Source organism: Scheffersomyces stipitis, chromosome 2 (genome assembly GCF_000209165.1).
Source record: "Scheffersomyces stipitis CBS 6054 chromosome 2, complete sequence".
NCBI classification, from domain to species: Eukaryota; Fungi; Ascomycota; class Pichiomycetes; order Serinales; family Debaryomycetaceae; genus Scheffersomyces; species Scheffersomyces stipitis.
In genome coordinates, this window is record NC_009042.1 from 1,352,454 (window position 1) to 1,370,453 (window position 18,000).

The 18,000-nt window shown below is 41.7% G+C and overlaps 8 protein-coding genes across 8 annotated transcripts; 3 read left to right on the plus strand and 5 right to left on the minus strand. All coding sequences in view use genetic code 12, as the record gives it.

Annotated features, from left to right (window-relative positions):
• Positions 1-143: 143 nt before the first annotated feature.
• Positions 144-2,819, minus strand: RNR1.1 (ribonucleoside-diphosphate reductase alpha subunit; the record flags this gene model as incomplete). Its single annotated transcript, XM_001382988.1, has 1 exon — positions 144-2,819. The coding sequence occupies one exon, from the start codon at positions 2,817-2,819 to the stop codon at positions 144-146; it is 2,676 nt and encodes an 891-aa protein (XP_001383025.2).
• A 1,571-nt stretch (positions 2,820-4,390) lies between these two features.
• On the minus strand, positions 4,391-4,957 carry PICST_29857 (predicted protein; the record flags this gene model as incomplete). Its single annotated transcript, XM_001382989.1, has 1 exon — positions 4,391-4,957. The coding sequence occupies one exon, from the start codon at positions 4,955-4,957 to the stop codon at positions 4,391-4,393; it is 567 nt and encodes a 188-aa protein (XP_001383026.1).
• A 1,368-nt stretch (positions 4,958-6,325) lies between these two features.
• Positions 6,326-6,670, minus strand: PICST_54813 (transcription factor SKN7; the record flags this gene model as incomplete). Its single annotated transcript, XM_001382990.1, has 1 exon — positions 6,326-6,670. A coding segment is annotated over one exon (345 nt), but the record flags the coding sequence as incomplete, so codon positions are not given.
• A 2,355-nt stretch (positions 6,671-9,025) lies between these two features.
• MTG2 (Mitochondrial GTPase 2) lies at positions 9,026-10,492 on the minus strand (the record flags this gene model as incomplete). Its single annotated transcript, XM_001382991.1, has 1 exon — positions 9,026-10,492. One exon carries the CDS (start codon positions 10,490-10,492, stop codon positions 9,026-9,028), a length of 1,467 nt encoding a protein of 488 aa, XP_001383028.2.
• Positions 10,493-10,916: 424 nt separating this feature from the next.
• On the plus strand, positions 10,917-12,254 carry DBP8 (Dead-Box Protein 8, ATP-dependent helicase involved in rRNA processing; the record flags this gene model as incomplete). Its single annotated transcript, XM_001382445.1, has 1 exon — positions 10,917-12,254. One exon carries the CDS (start codon positions 10,917-10,919, stop codon positions 12,252-12,254), a length of 1,338 nt encoding a protein of 445 aa, XP_001382482.2.
• A 170-nt stretch (positions 12,255-12,424) lies between these two features.
• PICST_42758 (predicted protein) lies at positions 12,425-12,898 on the minus strand (the record flags this gene model as incomplete). Its single annotated transcript, XM_001382992.1, has 1 exon — positions 12,425-12,898. A coding segment is annotated over one exon (474 nt), but the record flags the coding sequence as incomplete, so codon positions are not given.
• Positions 12,899-13,423: 525 nt separating this feature from the next.
• Positions 13,424-15,136, plus strand: BRF1 (Transcription factor IIIB 70 kDa subunit (TFIIIB) (B-related factor) (BRF); the record flags this gene model as incomplete). Its single annotated transcript, XM_001382446.1, has 1 exon — positions 13,424-15,136. One exon carries the CDS (start codon positions 13,424-13,426, stop codon positions 15,134-15,136), a length of 1,713 nt encoding a protein of 570 aa, XP_001382483.2.
• Positions 15,137-15,632: 496 nt separating this feature from the next.
• On the plus strand, positions 15,633-17,915 carry SDA1 (Severe Depolymerization of Actin; the record flags this gene model as incomplete). The annotated part of the gene is made up of 2 exons (XM_001382447.1): positions 15,633-17,375; positions 17,511-17,915. 2 exons carry the CDS (start codon positions 15,633-15,635, stop codon positions 17,913-17,915), a joined length of 2,148 nt encoding a protein of 715 aa, XP_001382484.2.
• Between the last annotated feature and the right edge of the window lie 85 nt (positions 17,916-18,000).

The following is an 18,000-nucleotide window of genomic DNA, read 5'->3' on the forward strand; positions in this document are numbered from 1 at the left end:
CAAGAGTATTGCAAACACAATAACAATTCATAAGAAGGTAACAAAGAAGTTGAAATATATTTCATCATAAGTGTTGTCATCACACATATCTATTTACATTTATAGTAATTGTATATACAAGGTTAGCTATTGGAAACAAGTTCCTAACCAGAACAAGCTTCGCAGTGTTCGGCGTCTTTTAGCTCACAGGCAACTGGAGTAGAATCGTAGATATCAATTCTTTCAAACAGCTTACTACCAGTTTCATATGGAGATTGCGATTCAGGAGTCACATACGGCTCTTGATTATTCGTTCTCATTTTCTTCCGCTCTTGCGAAAAGGATACATTCTCTTGAATTTCAACAGAGTCTACTTGTTTGTACCTTTTACGGTGCAAGCTTTTGATGGTGGCACCAGGTGCTGTATCCATATTCTCAATTTCCTCATTGTTGACGGTGAACTGAATTGCTCTAGACGCAGCTTGCGTTCGCAAATAGTACATACCTGTCTTCAAGCCCTTCTGCCAACCGTAAAAATGGCAGCTTGTAAGCTTTCCAAACGTAGGGTTCTGAAGATGAATATTCATGCTTTGCAGCTGGTCAATGAATTTGCCTCTGTCAGCAGCCATGTCAATGATAACCTTCTGCGATATCTCCCAGACAGTTTTGTACAACTCTTTCAACTCTTGAGGTATACTAGAAATATTCTGGATAGAGCCATTATCCACAATGATCTTGTTTCTTACGGCTGAATTCCACAATCCCAAGTCTATCAAATCCTTAACGAGGTACTTATTGGCCACCTGATATTCACCTGCTAGCACTCTTCTAGTGTACAAATTCGAAGTGTAAGGTTCAAAACATTCATTGTAGCCGAGAATTTGAGAAGTGGATGCTGTAGGCATGGGTGCTACCAATAAAGAATTACGAAGTCCATGGGTTTTCACACTTTCCTTTAGAGAATCCCAATCATTATAAAGTTCAGAAGGCTTGTGGTCCCATAAATCAAACTGCAATATGCCCTTCGAGGCAGGCGAACCTTCAAAGGAATTATAGGGACCCTCACTCATAGCTAATTCGACGGAAGCTTCAACGGCAGCGTGGTAAATGGTTTCAAAGATTTGAATGTTGAGCTTCTTGGCTTCGTCAGACGAAAATGGCAATCTTAGCTCAAGGAAAACGTCAGCCAACCCTTGCACTCCTAACGCAATTGGACGATGTTTCATGTTGGAAACCTTGGTACTCTCAACAGGATACAATGTGACATCTATGACTTTATTGAGGTTTCTAGTCAACACCTTAGTTATAGAATGCAATTTTTCGAAGTCAAATTCCAAAACTTCTTCATCCAGATTGTCAATCGAAACAGATTTGATAAACGCTGGAAGGGCCAAGGAGCCCAAATTGCACACGGCAGTCTCTTCTGAGGAACAGTATTCTACAATCTCACAACATAAGTTGGAAGATTTGATCGTACCCAAGTTCTTCTGGTTAGATTTTCTATTGCATGAGTCCTTGTACAACATGTAAGGACCACCAGTTTCTGTCTGAGATTCTAAAATTGCGAGCCAAAGCTTGTGAGCCTTGACGACAGTACGGGCTCTTCCTTCAGCTTCGTACTGGTTGTAAAGGTCTACAAATTCGTCACCATAGCAATCAGCTAGACCTGGAGCTTCGTCCGGAGAGAACAAACACCAGTCTTCATCGTCCTTGACTTTTTGCATAAACAAATCGGGTATCCATAATGCAAAGAACAAGTCTCGAGCACGTAATTCTTCTTTGCCGTGATTTTTCTTCATATCAAGCACAGAGAAGATGTCAGCGTGCCACGGCTCTATGTATATAGCAAATGCTCCCGGACGTTTGTTTCCACCCTGGTCTACATATCTGGCAGTGTCGTTGAATACTCTGAGCATAGGCACCAAGCCACTAGAGGTTCCATTTGTACTGGCTATAAGCGAACCCGATGCTCTAATATTATGCACGTTCAAGCCTATACCTCCAGATGCCTTCGATATTAACGCTGTTTTGTGTAACGTCTTGTAGATGCCATCAATGGAGTCGTCTTCCATATCGACAAGGAAGCAAGACGACAAGTAGTTGTACTCACTGCCAGCGTTGAACAACGTAGGCGAGGCATGGATGAAGTATCTGCTGGACATCAACTCGTATGTTTCTACTACGTCGTCGAGGTTGTTTCCATGAATTCCGATGGCTACACGGAGAAACATGTACTGAGGCGTTTCTGCCATTTCGTCGTTGATCTTCAATAGATACGATCTTTCCAATGTCTTGATAGCGAAATAAGTCAAGTCAAAGTCTCTATCCTTCTCTATGAGGCTATCGAAGAAGTGGCGATGTTGCATAACAATCTTGTAGAGACTTTCGGAGACGATTGAATAAGTCCGGGAGGTTTTGTTACCATTACTGCGATTATTAGTGACACTACTTCTATGGTTCCATAATTTGATAACAGCTCCACTAAAACTCGTGCTGACGTGTTTTTGAATTCGACGAGCTGCTACACGTCCTGCTAGCAACGCGTAATCAGGATGGTAAATAGTTCTGGAAGCCAAGGTCTCGCTGACTAATCCGTACAATTCATCCAAAGTGACTTTCGCAGGTAACCCGACTTCCACAGTAGAAACTATGCTGTCTAGATCGAGATGCTTCACGTCTAAGTTGGTGGTGAGCTTTAGTAGAAATCGACTAAGTCGCTTTATGTCAAAATCTTCGCGTTTTGTGAAGGAATCGTCACTTTTATGTTGGTTTACTTTAGAGTCTGAATTACCATCGCCATCGCTGCTCTGCGACGACGGTGTAATGTGACTCTTCAGCATTGCACACGTAAATAAAGCGACAATTTGCTACACGGAGATGAAACGTGTCTGACAGAATTCTATAGACGCGTTAGCGTGTGTTTGACTTGTATTGGTTGTCTTTAATTCAAAGTACGTAGTGATATAAATCGTATATATTCTGAAAATGTCTATTACTATATTTTTTGTATGGATAATTTGCCGCACCAAAAGTCGTTGCGACCAAAAATATATGCAGCTCATATGACTTCCCAAAAAAGTAGCAATTGCAACAAGGATAAGTTACAACTTTGTTAATACAAATGTCATTTAGTGGCAGCATACTTGTCAGATTAGGAGTTGAAACTCATTTGAATGTCTCTCCTGAAATTGGTATGAATTAAAGACAACTTCTTGTGCTTTTTGACCCACACTTGAGCTTCTCATACTTGAGCTGACTCTTATTCTCTTTTCTTAATTGCAACTATTTCCTTCTTTTCTCAGACTTTCAGTTTTGATCCTCGAACAGTACAATTACATCATAGAGACTCTCTGTTACCTTTCAATATCTCTTAAGTGAAAACAAAAAATAAGCTCGCACTCAGGATTGAACTAAGGACCAACAGATTTGCAATCTGCTGCGCTACCACTGCGCCATACGAGCTTATTTTGATTAGCTTTGCAAGAACATCAAAATATATGCAGCAAGACGTCACGTGACTTGAGTCACGCAATATCCAACGAACTGTGAAGTTTTCAGTTGTTCTATGTTTTCATCTTCATGAGTAAGATGATACTATATTACATCACGATCTTTGATAGTTCCTAAGGGAAGTCGAATCACGAAACATATTTTACAATTCAATTGCTTGGTTCTTCCAGGAACATAAAAAGAATGGTAAAATACCGACGATCGACGATATTATCCAGCGTATCAAAGACACCTGCTCTTACGTGCCACAAAACTCCCTGGACAAAAAATCGAAGACTTGATAAATGAAAGGATAGATATTTCCCGTGATAAAGAGAAAGCCAGACCCAATGGCAAAAGCGGTAATATGGGAAAATCTCATTTCACAGGAAAATCAAACGATGGTGATAGATAAGGATTCAAGAGTAAAGCCTTTCGGTGCTAAACGCCATGGGCAATAAGGCTTAGTTCTATGAAGCAGGTTACGTAGTCAATGATGTGTATCAACTATAGATGAAAAGTAAATATAAAATAGATTGCATAAGAAAGACCTGTTCTCCGAACAAGCAAATGATATCCCAAGAATCCCACCCTCCCGGTCGGCAATATTGGCAGGTGAAAAGTTGTCAGTTATAAATTGTGCTCAAGTGATTATATGAAGAGATGATATAACATGAGGGGTGCTCCTCTCCTGGAGTAATGTATCTTGAACTGTTTATTAAGGGTAAACGAAGACCAACGATTTGTATTTGTGCCCAACAAATCGATGCAAGTAAAATAGGGCTTGCCATCGCTTAATTATTTTAGACCGGTACCAATGCATTTGCAATGTTCACAGACGATGCAGTTTTTGCAATATGAAAGAACTGAATTAGTTTTGTTGATATAGAAAAGACCTTTTCCTCCAGTAGTCTCCTGTTCATCACGAAGATTCGTTCTCTATTATCCCTTCTGTCTTTTCTCCTTCCTTTGGTGGTCTCAACCATCGGTAGAACGACACCAATCTTCCCGGCACTTCCTCATAAATGACATTCGACCAGTTCTCGTGTTGTATCTTATCATCTAATATTCTCAAAGATTTGGATAACATGTCCACCTTCTTCTGTACCTCCTTCACGTTAACTGTGCGAACCATCTTGATTTCAGATCTCGAATACATATGTGTCCGTTGAGAACAATTCGTAACTACCAATCTATGCATCTCTACTTCTCGCTTGAGTTTGTCCCTTTCTGCTAATGCTTCTGTTAAGGTTTTGACATTTTCGTCTTCACTAAATGCAAATTTAATGTGAGTATTTGTGATGTTGATCTTGGATATCAAGTCAGTCAATTCAGTGTTTAGCTCAACATACTCTCTGGTTAATTCCTCGACGCTTTCAGGTGGCATATCACCTTCTTGAACTACGCAGTTGTTGGATATTCTTTCCTTCAATTGCTGAAGTCTGGATAAGTAATCCTTTCTTAATCTCAAAGCTTCTGCTAATTGCATGACTAGGATATAAAAGAGGAATAGATGGTATAAAACAAACACCGGACCGTATTCAGAGTGTCAAAATGAAAGCAATTTATAGTTTTTGCAACACCTTATTCTAAGGCTTGGTTGACTATCTAATCGAATGACTAATAGCTAGAAGAGTATAGCAAATAGATTATGATAAGGTATCACTCTTTTTGCACCCAAAGAAAGAGTCATTTTGCACCCAAAGAGTGAGTCATTTTGCAGAATGCATACCTTTGGTATTGGGATAAACGGTAAAACCCAAGTTAAGGTTGCAAGAAGATGAAGTAAGAATCAACCTACAGCAATTAGTCATTTCAGCTGCAGTCATATGAGTCTGGAGAAAATGTTTGAATCATTAAATGCGTCTCAGAGGCACCAACCAATAGAGAACCGAAGCAAAGTACATACGTCTCAATTAAAAAACCTTGAACTTTATATATTTCAGCTAGAATCTCAGATGGTTCCTAGAAACTTTGCCCTTGTATGGAAGCGATTGCAAAATTATTGTGCAACAGAATTATAAAGTTGCATGAAAGAATATTCAGTTACGGTTATCATATTTTTCTGCCCCTCCACTACTATTTGGTAGCCGCCCTTAGCCGTCGTTTTTTTTTCACCCAAAAACACCACACAGGTCAGGAATGTGGTACACGCCTTTGAAACCCCATCAGTTTACCCAAATAGTCAAAAAACATATAACCGCGCAACCGAGAAATACGCAACAGGCGGGCTAATGCTGCTTCAATATGTCACGGGTGGTGGCAGGTTCGGGGCTGCTTTGTTTTTGCTTTTGAGTGGGGCTACAGGGGCTGTCTATTTCATCCTTGTAGTCTACAACTTCCTACTTTTGCATTGGCTATTTTTGCATTGGGTGATCTCGTCGTTTCGACAGTTCAAGTAGCAGAAAGCTAGCTCTGAATCGTATGTCTTTTTCCAGTTGATGCGTTCTGGCTAGCATACAAAATAATACCTGCTCATGTTGCTGCAACCTTAAATTCGATGAGGAAAAAATTTATGTGGTGGGCAAAAAAATACAAAATTTACTACAGGCGGAGTTTGAAATTGAGATTTTTTCCATTTTGCGTAGTTTGTAACTTACATAAATTCGTCAATTGCTACAGAAGTATATACAATAATAAGGAAAACCGCCCGAGACACCAGACAGTTACGGTGCCTGTTTAGTGTCAAAAACTTTCGTTACCAATAAAGCCCCGATTCTAAGCTCAAATAAATAATAACCGTAGTAAATGGATGTAGTTGAAATGAAGTCGTAGCCACGACGATGCTGAGATGCTAATAAATAATACATTGATGATGGACATGACCACATCTTTGTCAGAGACTGTAGTCACAAGCCTAAGTCAGGATTCTGTTGCGGATCACTTCATCGATGCGGTCCATAACAAAATCGTAGTTGTATGTCAAAGGCTTTGCAAAGGTGTAGTCAATGCCGACAGTTTCGTAGACAAGTAGATCATGTGCCATCGTTCTAGTAGTGACAGCAATGATGCCAACCAGGTTGAATACCGGCTGTTGTCTCATCTCCCTGGAGATGTCAACGCCTGTGATTTCTGGCATTTCGATATCCAAAAAGACAACATCAAACTTGTGGGTTTTGATGGCATTGGCCACCTTTGTAGGATCCTGGAGTTTCTTGATATTACAGTTTGGGTACAACTTGAACAAAATACGTTCGAGGATCTTGATGTTGATGATGTTGTCATCGACAATGAGAAAATTGTAAGTAGCAGGGTTTGCTGATTTTCTGCGTATGACTAGATTGATGTCGATGTTTTCTGATACTGGAGAGTGAGAAGTAAACGAGGGTTTACTTAAGGAGGCAGATGGAGGTTCAGTGAATGGCGTCAATGGAGAGTAGTCCAGAATTTGTCCGTGGGAAGATTTGTGATGAAGAGGGTTGATCAAACCAAGATTCTCATCGTCTTCGTCGTCCTCGAAGTCGTCTTCTTCATCCATCTCGCTATTGGTACAGTCAAGAGGAGAAAACAAGAGCGGGTTTCCAGGAATTATTTCGCTGCTTCTGGTGGAGCTGATTTCATTTGAGATCGACACCTTTAGCTTGGGCTTGATAGAGAAATAGTCTTGGTTGCTGTGTTGCGTGGTATAATTGGAGTGGGTAGAAGATGCTGTGGAAGATGGACCATTGATTGAAACCGCAGACAATGTTAATGAGTCCAAGGATTTGTTCGTCACCGACGAGCTCATAACAAAGCTCGGTGGCTGGGTGTATGGATCGCTACAATCCATACTGAATGATATATAGGATTTGCGCTGTAGTTCTGGTAGTACAAGTACGGTATAAATATGGGTGCAATTGTAATTGCAAATGGGAACTGCCACCGAGATAGAAGGCGAGGAGGAGATTCTTACAATAAAAGAACTCAAAGGGATGATAATGAACAAACTTCTGTCACCGACTTTGGTGTGAACCTCAATTTATAATGGGGATAGTCTTGTATTTATGGAAGATTATCTGGAATATTCGGTAAGGGCAGAGGAAGGAGGATTTAGATTTTATTTTTTGTGTGCAGCTCAACTTAAACTCGTGCATGTAACTACAGGCACACCCGCCTTAGAGTCTTTTATTTTGGTCTGCTTCCATTATCTGGGTCGTGCATATACAACAATGGGGAACCTGCCTGGGAAAAATAAAGTCTTCTGCCGACTGTAGCAAGGAAATATTAGATTCACACTATATTCAATATGAAATGATGGAGGGGCCAACTTTATTCCGAGACCTATCCGGTGGAAATTTGCCTCTCATCAGTAGCGTATTCACTGCGGATTCGCGGAAAAAGCTGGAAAAAGCGTTCTGGATCGAATAAAGTAACTCTTCCACACCGCCTTCTTTCCACCGGCCCAGGACCACCTCTTCCAACTGTCGCATTCTGGTATCGAACAATTGATCTGATCATCTTAGACCCTGTTTGGGACAACAAGCTGATATTTTAGATTGTACGGGCAGGACACGACTTAGTCCTTCATACCAACTTCATACGCATTTCCCGATTCTTCCAGCCAACTGATTGGCAATGTGTTGAATGGTAACAAGTCGATGGCCAGCAACGATAAGAATCCGCCCCTCGAGCAACAATAACCTACAATGTCATTCATGGCTGCAATATTTATAGTCACAAATTTTATCTCTCCCAGCATCTCTTTTCGAACTCTAATTTAGCAGACATCCCCTTTCACGTACAATGAATAGTGCTGGGGAACGCGCCAGTATCTGTGATTTGCAATCTAAATCACTTCGACTAGATATAAACCTGAAATTGGAGATTAATTCAGGTCGCAACCTCTTTTGCAGATACTTGGTGTTAGTCGAGACTATTTGGCTCTACCATGCAAACCCATTTCACCTAGAAAGATCTGAAACAAGCTGATGTGATGAACTTCGAGGGCCAGAATTCCAAAAAGGGAAATTGCCTGCTTTGAAAAGGTGTCAGAAGTGTCACCATGTTATGTGGAACTCTGTCGGCACGGGATGGTGATCTGATATCTGATATGGCAAAAGAGAACTGTTGACTGTTCTGAAACGTTTTGTTCCAGAATGAACCGATCTTGGTTATAAGCACTTTTGTGTAACATTTAGTCTTTCTTCTAGATGCAGATACATGCCGGCCGTGCAGGGAAAAGCATGGAAACTTAACCGCTACAAGAAAGAAGTGATTCCCATTTCAGTTCTGACTGTACTTATTAGAAAGCCTATTTACACAGCTATTTACAGGTTGCTTACACAAAGGTCAAGACGGTTAGGAAGAGATAATGGAGCAAATTAAGCCCTAAGGGGTACGTGACCATAGTTGTAATGAAATACTCAGATACAACAACGGGAATGATTTGGAAACCGATAATGTAGTGAGGATTTTGGGTATTGAATTAGATTTAGGAATTTGCAATATGGAGTATTGGAATTTTATCATATTAACTCCATACAAGTTCACTTGTTACGAAGGCTTTTCCAGTCTTGTGACATTGTCATTAGTCGCAGAAGATCTATTGTTACTAGTAGGAGTAAGCAGAATGTCAGGTTTACATCAACTTGGCATTCTTCAGATAGGCTATTTCTCCCATGAGTTTAATACACTTCTCTATGTTCTGTCCCTTCATGGCACACACGGGTACAATTTTCCAGCCGTTTTCGGCCTCAACGTAGTCACGAAGAATTTTGTAGTTAGCTCCGTCGTCAGTTAAATCCGCCTTCGTAGCCACAACTAGCACCTCTTTGTCTTTCATTCGCTTTGAACCAACCTCGTTTAGTAGCACTTCGAGATCAGCGACAGGGTTTTCAGATTCGAGAGACACGACAAACACCAAACCTCCCGATCTTTCAATATGACGCAAGAAATCTAACCCCATACCTTTGTTCTCCAGCGCTCCCTTGATGATTCCTGGGATATCAGCTACAGTAAAAGGATCCTTATCAATAGTGGTGAAGATCGTGCCCACAGTAGGTTGCAAAGTGGTAAATTCCCAGTGGCCCACTCTTGGTCGGGCACGAGAAATAGCACGAAGCAAAGTCGATTTGCCAGCATTAGGAAGTCCCACCAATCCCAAGTCAGCAATCAACTTCAACTCCAATAAGAAGTGTGTTTGGATCCCATCTCTACCCTTCTTGCTGAAGTTGGGGTTCCGGATATCTTTGGTCAAGAAGTGCATGTTTCCCATTCCACCTTTGCCTCCTTTCAACAAAAGCATAGGTTTCTTACTGGGCCTACTCAAATCAAGGCCCAACAACGGGAACTTGTCAAATTTAAGCTCTTCCTGAACAAGCTCGCGGTCGTATTCCATCACCTTCTTGTTCAATTCCTGGAAAAAGGGACGGCCCTCGTAGTACTCTTTGTCGCCTTCTTTAAACAGCCATCCACTTCCAGGCTCATACCCTGGTCTCACCAACTGAATATGATCGTACTCGTCACAACGTAGCTCCATCTTGATGTCATCCAAGTCCTTTCCTTCTCTCTGGCGTAAGAACTTCTTAAGGACGGCAGGATCTGGAATCCATCTGATCGTGGTGCCTACAGGCACTTCTATAACTATATCCTCACCACTCTTTCCATCCAACTGACTTCCTTTTCCTGTAGTTCCATGCTTAGCTTCGTAAGTTCTCTTGACTTTATGCAACGAACTCATGTTCTTCTCTGCTACACTTATATATACATCGCCTCCGTCACCTCCGTCACCTCCGTCAGGTGGCCCAGAGGGACGGTTAGCATCTCTGAAATACGAAACACACCCATTGCCTCCATTTCCACTTCGCACTTTAATAACTTTCAAGTCTATAAACGTGCGGCTTTCAGTTTTCTTTCCTTGTCTGGCCAAAACATTGTTGGTATTATAAAAAACATGGTGCGTATGGTGAAGATTTCCCGAGAAGTAATCCGTGAGTGACATCAATCGAGGATTAAGTCCATACTGGTCTACACCACAATCCTGATACTTCACCCGGTTGTTCTCATCCTGTACGTATTTGATAGAGTCGGGATCTTCGGGAGTCATGTCGTCGATCTTAATTGTGTAATTTGACTTTGGATACATGCTGTCTTCATCACTATTTTCGGTATAGATTCCAATGTCATCGTCAATCTCAGTATATGCTTCATTCTGAAGCGTAGAAGAACGAGGTGAAGTCAGCAGAAATGTCCGTCTCAGTGCAATTGAAGTTCTATGCAGCGGCAACCGCCAAAACGTCCGTAACATCTCCTATGCGCCTGTCTATAGGAATATTGAAAAGAAGAAATAGTTGCAATCGCCAAATATTTCACTTTCTCTGGAGTTGTGAGATCACGTGAAAACATCGAAAAATTAATTTCCATGCGAAGAGCATCGGATACAACATGATACGCTACTACAAGTGAAGATCAGAACACATTCCTCTATTGTTGACGTCTCACATCTCAGAATCACATACTCTTATAACATAATGTCTTTTGAGGATCTCGGAGTTTCCCGGTGGCTCTCGGAAGCCCTTGCGGCCATGAAGATCCATACACCAACAGCCATTCAGTCAGGATGTATACCCAAGATTCTTCTGGGACACGATTGTATAGGAGGTGCCAAAACAGGTAGTGGTAAGACAATCGCATTTGCTGCTCCTATGTTAACACAATGGTCTGAAGACCCCTTTGGAATTTTTGGCTTAGTTCTTACTCCTACTCGTGAGTTGGCACTTCAAATTGCTGAACAGTTCGCTGCCTTGGGAGCTTCCATGAATATCAAAATTAGTGTAGTTGTAGGAGGGGAAGACTTCGTCAAACAGACGCTTGAGCTCCAGAAAAAGCCTCATTTTGTCATAGCTACTCCTGGAAGATTGGCGGATCATATCTTGAACAGTGGAGAAGAAACGATCTCTGGACTCAGACGAATCAAGTATCTTGTACTTGATGAAGCAGACAGACTTTTGAGTAATAGCTTTGGTGGAGACTTGGAGAGGTGTTTTTCTGTCCTTCCGCCTTCTGAAAAGAGACAGACCTGTTTGTTCACAGCTACGGTAACTGATGCAGTTAGAGCGTTGAAGGAGAAGCCTCCGGCGCAAGGAAAACCTCCTGTATTCTTGCACGAAGTAGAAACCGTGGACCAAGTGGCCATCCCTTCGACTTTGTCTATCAAATACGTCTTTGTTCCTTCCTATGTCAAGGAAGCTTACTTAAACAGCATTCTCCGCTTGCCTCAGTACGAAAAGTCGACAGCGGTGATCTTTGTAAATAGAACCACCACGGCCGAAGTGTTGAGAAGAACACTCCGGAAGTTGGAGTTCCGAGTAGCTTCGTTGCACTCGGAGATGCCGCAGAGTGAAAGAACGAATTCTGTGCAACGTTTTAAAGCTGGTGCAGCCAGAATCTTGATTGCTACCGATGTGGCTTCTAGAGGGTTGGATATACCGTCTGTTGAATTAGTAGTAAACTTCGATATTCCAGCTGATCCCGACGATTTCATTCATAGGGTCGGTAGAACTGCCAGAGCAGGAAGAAGTGGTGATGCCGTTACTATAATCGCGGAAAAAGATATCGACAGAATCGCTTCTATCGAAGAGAGAATAAATAAGAAAATGGAGTTATTGGAAGAAGTCACTGACGATAGTGTGATCACAGACTCGTTGACGGCAACTAGTGTGGCCAAAAGAGAGTCACTCATGGAGATGGACAAGGAGAATTTTGGAGAGAAGAGAAAGATTAATAGAAAAAAGCGTGGTCTTGAGACTGAAAAGATCAGGGTGGTGAAGAGCAAGAAGGAGAAATCCAAGAAGTCTCTTAGGCAATAGAATAAAGTGTACATAGATGTATATTAGCTCTGAAAGAAGAATATTAATATGATAAAACTGTAGATATTATTATTGTACTATTCATCCTTGTTTATTCTTATTCAGTTTTCTTCTACACAATCCAGCAATCTTCAAAGTTATATATTCATTATTCATTCCATTCATTATTATCATGATTCTTCCAAATATCCCTGTACGATCAAACTTATACTAATGACCATCAAGGTGATGATTATACAGGTGACACATATCACAGTGGTGATGTTATTGAAACTGTATACCTGTATCTTGTGGTTGGCGTATCTTTGGATGGTGATAAAGTAGTTGATTCCGCTTATGACCAATGTTGCTAACGCAAGTATAAGCAAGATATATGACACTATTGTTGAATACGTGGACACGTTGAAGTGGCCATGCCGATGTTCTGGAGTCCCCAGACCAGGATCATCTGAATCTACACCTGAAGAATTGAGCTTGAAATTAAGAATAATCCCCAATGCTGTGAAGAATAGAGAGGTTGCGAATCTGATGAAAGTAAGAGTGGTTCTTTCCAGCTGGAGGACATCACGTGGCTCAGAAGTCGACACCTTCATAACCAAACTGTACGGGAACCTTCCCAATAGCAGCAGCAGTTCTGTAATGGACGCATAAATCGTATCTGGACCTGGATGGGTGTGGTACCTTAGTTGAGTTGTGGAGTTAGAAGTGTGGAGCTGATTTCCCAGCGCAGATTCCTGGAAAACGGGACGAAAAAGTCGTACCTGGTCCTCAATATCGTTAGCATCGGCCATGTTGATATAGTGGTAACAATTCTGGACGAATTAGACGGTTTTCAAAACAATATAGAAGTATACTAGAAACCAAAATGAACTATGGCAAACAGACTATTCTTCAATTTGTGATAAAAGATGTCGGATAGTGTGCATGTCGCACACATTTTTGACGACATTTCTCCTACTACTTCTCGCACTCGCGATTACAGACCTGCACCAAAAGTCAGATTTTCAGTTCTGTTTACACTCAGAATTTTTTCTCATCTTTCTTTTGCTCTAAGCCAGAATTTCCAGACACAAACAACGCTAAAACAGCTATATTCAAACTATACACAACAAAGTTATAAATCACATTTATAGTCACCAACTCTATTAACATCACACAACGATCATATCATGAGTTCCAAGGTCAAGAAATGTGCCAACTGCGGTCACACTGCCTTCACACGTGACCGGTTCACTAATGCCGGTGATATATCGTGCTTGCGATGCGGGACGGTGATGGAGGAGAATCCTATCGTGAGTGAGGTTCAATTCGGCGAATCATCCTCTGGTGCTGCCATGGTTCAAGGTGCAATGGTTGGCGCCGACCAGGCAAGAGCTTCGTACGGGGGAAGACAGAATGCGATGGAAAGTCGTGAACAGACATTGTCTAACGGGAAGAGAAAAATCAGAAAGATCGCTCATGCCTTGAAGATTGCAGACTATATTGCGGAATCGGCTGGAGGTTGGTTCAAATTGGCTCTTACCCAGAATTTTGTGCAAGGAAGAAGGTCACAGAATGTGCTAGCAGCCTGTTTGTATGTTGCTTGTAGAAAAGAGCGTACTCACCATATGTTGATAGATTTCAGTTCAAGATTACAGATCTCCGTGTATTCCTTAGGAGCGACGTTCTTGAAGTTGGTGAAGGCTCTCAACATTGTAAAATTGCCGTTAGCAGATCCTTCTATATTCATCCAGCATTTTGCCGAAAAGCTTGACTTCAAGGAAAAAGCCACCAAAGTGGTCAAAGATGCAGTAAAGTTGGCTCACCAGATGTCGAGCGATTGGATTGACGCTGGTCGTAGACCTGCTGGTATCGCAGGAGCGTGTGTTCTTTTGGCTGCGAGAATGAACAACTTCAGACGAACCCACTCGGAGATTGTAGCGGTAGCTCATGTTGCTGAAGAGACATTGCAGAAACGGTTGAATGAATTCAAGAAGACTGCTTCAGGTGTTTTGACTGTTAGTCAGTTCCGAGAATCTGAAGGAACCATATCGTCGCAGCCTCCTTCCTTTACTAGCAATCGTGATCGCGAGGACAAGTTGCGAATCGAAGTGGCAGTCAAAGAAGCCACGTTAAAGCGATTCAAAGAATATGCTGAAGATAACCGGTTCAGTGATGAGCCTCCAGACTTCTCCAAAATCCCCGCAGATCCAGAACATAACAACGCTTCCAAGATGCAAAGACAGCAGCGGTTGTTGCGTCGGGACCAGTTAGAAAAGGATACGTTGTTGCGGACGATCTTGAGCGATTGTAGTTTCACAGTAGATACACTCACTGAAGAGTTGGAAAGAATCATCAGCAAGAAGAAGGACGAATTGACAGGAGCCTTGTATATAACTCCTAGTGACTCTAAGGGTGTTGGTCAGAGCGAATTTGCTGAGAAGTGTGAGATGAATAAACCTCGAAATCTCGTGAAAAACTTACCCAAGACCCAAGACATTTTGGCAAAAGTATCGTCTTCTACTGAGTTGAATCTGGATGACGACGACGAAGTGGTCTTGGAGAGTGAATTGACTCCAGAAGAAGCCTCTATTAAGGAAAGAATATGGACAGGTTTAAACCACGACTTTATGGTAGCTCAGGAGAGAAAGAGATTGAAACAGGAGGCTGATGAGTTGACAGGGAACACATCAGGAACTACAAGAAAAAAGAGAGCTCGAACAGCACCAGAAGTTGTTCAAGAGTACGGAGTCAAGGATGCGTTATCTGTAATTGGAGTCGATGAAAGAACAGGCGAAGCACTTACAGCTGCTGAAAGTGCCAAGATCATGTTACTGAAGAAGTCGTTTTCTAAGAAGATCAACTACGATCGTATTGATGACTTGTTTTCGAATAGCATGTAAGGATGGGTATAGGTATGGACATTTAGAACTATAATTTGTAATAATAATTAACGAAAGGAAACCTAAAGCAATAAGACTGACAATACTCTTTAAGAATAGTAGAAATAACTTTATAAGTATAACTAGGTCTTCGAGAAAGCCATTCGTCTATTCTTCAATCCTGTGAACACTACAGAGTAATGCAGTGTTTTACTAGTTACAGAAATTTTCAACAAATTCAAACCAAAATTTGTAAATTTCATATTTATGATTCCAATACCAAATAGCAACATTCTACACCACTCGCAATATCAGTACCATATATATTCATATAGAAATGCTCTATTATCTCTCCAATGTAAGCACATTAGTGCTCCATAGTTAAGCTTAATTCTGCTGATAAAAAATTATGCAGGAAAGATTTTTGGGATGAGCTCCAAAAAAATCTACAATAACTGAAAAATACTTAGTCAACTAATTCCAGTACTCTTTCAACTTCAACAAAGCAGATTTTATAATGGGTAAAAAGAGAAGAGCTGCAATCTTGCCGACCAACATTATCCTTCTCCAGAATGTCGTTCGTAGAGATCCAGAATCGTACTATGAAGAGTTTCTCCAGCAGTACTCTCACTATGAATCGCTCAGAGATATCTTTTTGATGAACCCCAGTGTCGCTGATAAAGGCACTGAATTCGGCGAGTTGATTGGTTTTGTTTCGGCCGTATGTGGCTGTTATCCCAAAGAAACGGCTGGCTTTCCAGACGAGCTCAAGACGATTTTACTTAACAACCATCGTGAGCTTTCTCCAGATTTAAGAGAAAAGATCATCCAGTGCTTGACGATGTTGCGTAACAAAGATGTCATTTCCGCCGAGTCATTAATTCAGACCATTTTCCCACTCTTGACTGCATACTCCAGAGCAAATTCCACCAGTGGACAGCATGTCAAGGCTCTCAGACATCAGATCTATTCTACTTTGATAGCACTTCTTAAGTCTGTGAATACAGGCGCAAAGAACCAGAAGATCAACCGTTCGACCCAGGCTTTGCTTTTCAATTTGCTTGAACAGAGAGATTCTCAAGGTTTGTGGGCAACCAAGTTGACCCGTGAGTTGTGGCGTAGAGGTATCTGGGACGATCCTCGTACTGTAGAAATCATGACCCAGGCTGCTTTGCATCCAGATGTCAAGGTCGCTGTGGCAGGAGCCAAATTCTTCTTAGGTGCCGACAAGGAAAGAGACGAAAACTTTGAAGAGAACTCTTCTGACGAAGAGGGTTTCGATATGAGCGCTTTGAGACACAAAATGCTGATTAACAAGAAGACTTCAAAAAGAGGTAAGAAGTTGGAAGCTGCTGTCAAGGCTGTCAAGAAGAAGAGTAACAACCCCAAACATTCAGCCACGTACTTGAATTTTTCTGCTATCCACTTATTGAGAGATCCACAAGGGTTTGCCGAGCTGCTTTTCACCAACCATTTAAGTAGTAAGAACTCTAACCGTTTTGATTTGGACCAGAAGATCATGTTCATGAACTTGATCTCTCGTTTGATCGGTACCCACAAGTTGACCGTCTTAGGTATCTACTCGTTCTTCTTGAAGTACTTGACGCCGAAGCAACGTAATGTGACCCAGATCATGGCATCGGCAGCACAGGCTTCGCATGACTTGGTACCCCCAGAATCCATATCCGTTGTTATTCGTAAGATTGCTGACGAGTTCGTCAGTGATGGTGTGGCTGCCGAGGTTGCTTCTGCTGGTATCAACACCATAAGAGAGATCTTATCGAGAGCTCCGTTGGCAATCGATGCTGCTCTTTTGCAGGATTTGACAGAGTACAAGGGCTCTAAGTCTAAAGCAGTGATGATGGCTGCAAGATCGTTGATCTCGTTGTATAGAGAAGTAGCACCTGAGATGTTACAGCGTAAGGACAGAGGTAAGACTGCCAGTATTGAATTGCAACACGGTGATAGATCTGGCGCTCCTCAGTTTGGTGTGGAAAGTCAAATTGTCACTTCTATTCCTGGCTTAGAGTTATTAGCCAAGTGGAGAAAGGAACAAGGATTAGAAGGCAATGATGGTGAAGATGATGATGCCAACTGGGAAGTTGCTTCAGACGATGACGCTAGTGACATAGAAGGTGAATGGGTGACTGTAGAATCTGACAAAGAGTATAATGTCAGTGACTCAGAAGACGAAGAAGAAAAGAATGAAGACAAAGAAGAAGAAGAAGATGATGATGATGGAGAAGAAGCCGAAGACGGAGTTTCAGATTTGGAATTGTCAGATGACGAAGCTGAGGATGCCGTTGATGTAGAAGAATCATCCAGACCCAAGAAGAAGGCCAAGATTGCAGTTGCTGAAAAAGCCGTTGTTGCTGAAGCTGTTGATGCTGAAAAGGCTATGGCCGAATTGCTTTCTAGTAGAATTTTGACTCCAGCCGATTTCGCCAAGTTGGACGAGTTACGTACGCAGGCTGGTGTAGAAAAGATCATGGGAGTGACACAGACCAACGAAGAAGTGGTTGATTCTACATCTTTGGTTGGTAAGGTCAAGTACAAGCAATTACGTGAAGAAAGAATTGCTCAAGCTAAGGAAGGTAAGGAAGATAGAGAAAAGTTTGGTTCAAGAAAGGGTAAGAGAGATGCCCCTCATTCGACCACCAACAAGGATAAGGCCAGAAAGAAGAATTTCGTCATGATGATCCACAAGAAATCGGTTCAAGGCAAGCAGAAGTTGTCGTTGAGAGACAGACAGAAGGTTTTGAGAGCACACATCGGCAAGCAGAAAAAGAAGGGATATTGATTGCATTTGTATAGTAGCATTTAAAGAATTGCATACGGTAGAAACAGTTGTATAGTAGATATAATTTACATATTGATAGAAACAG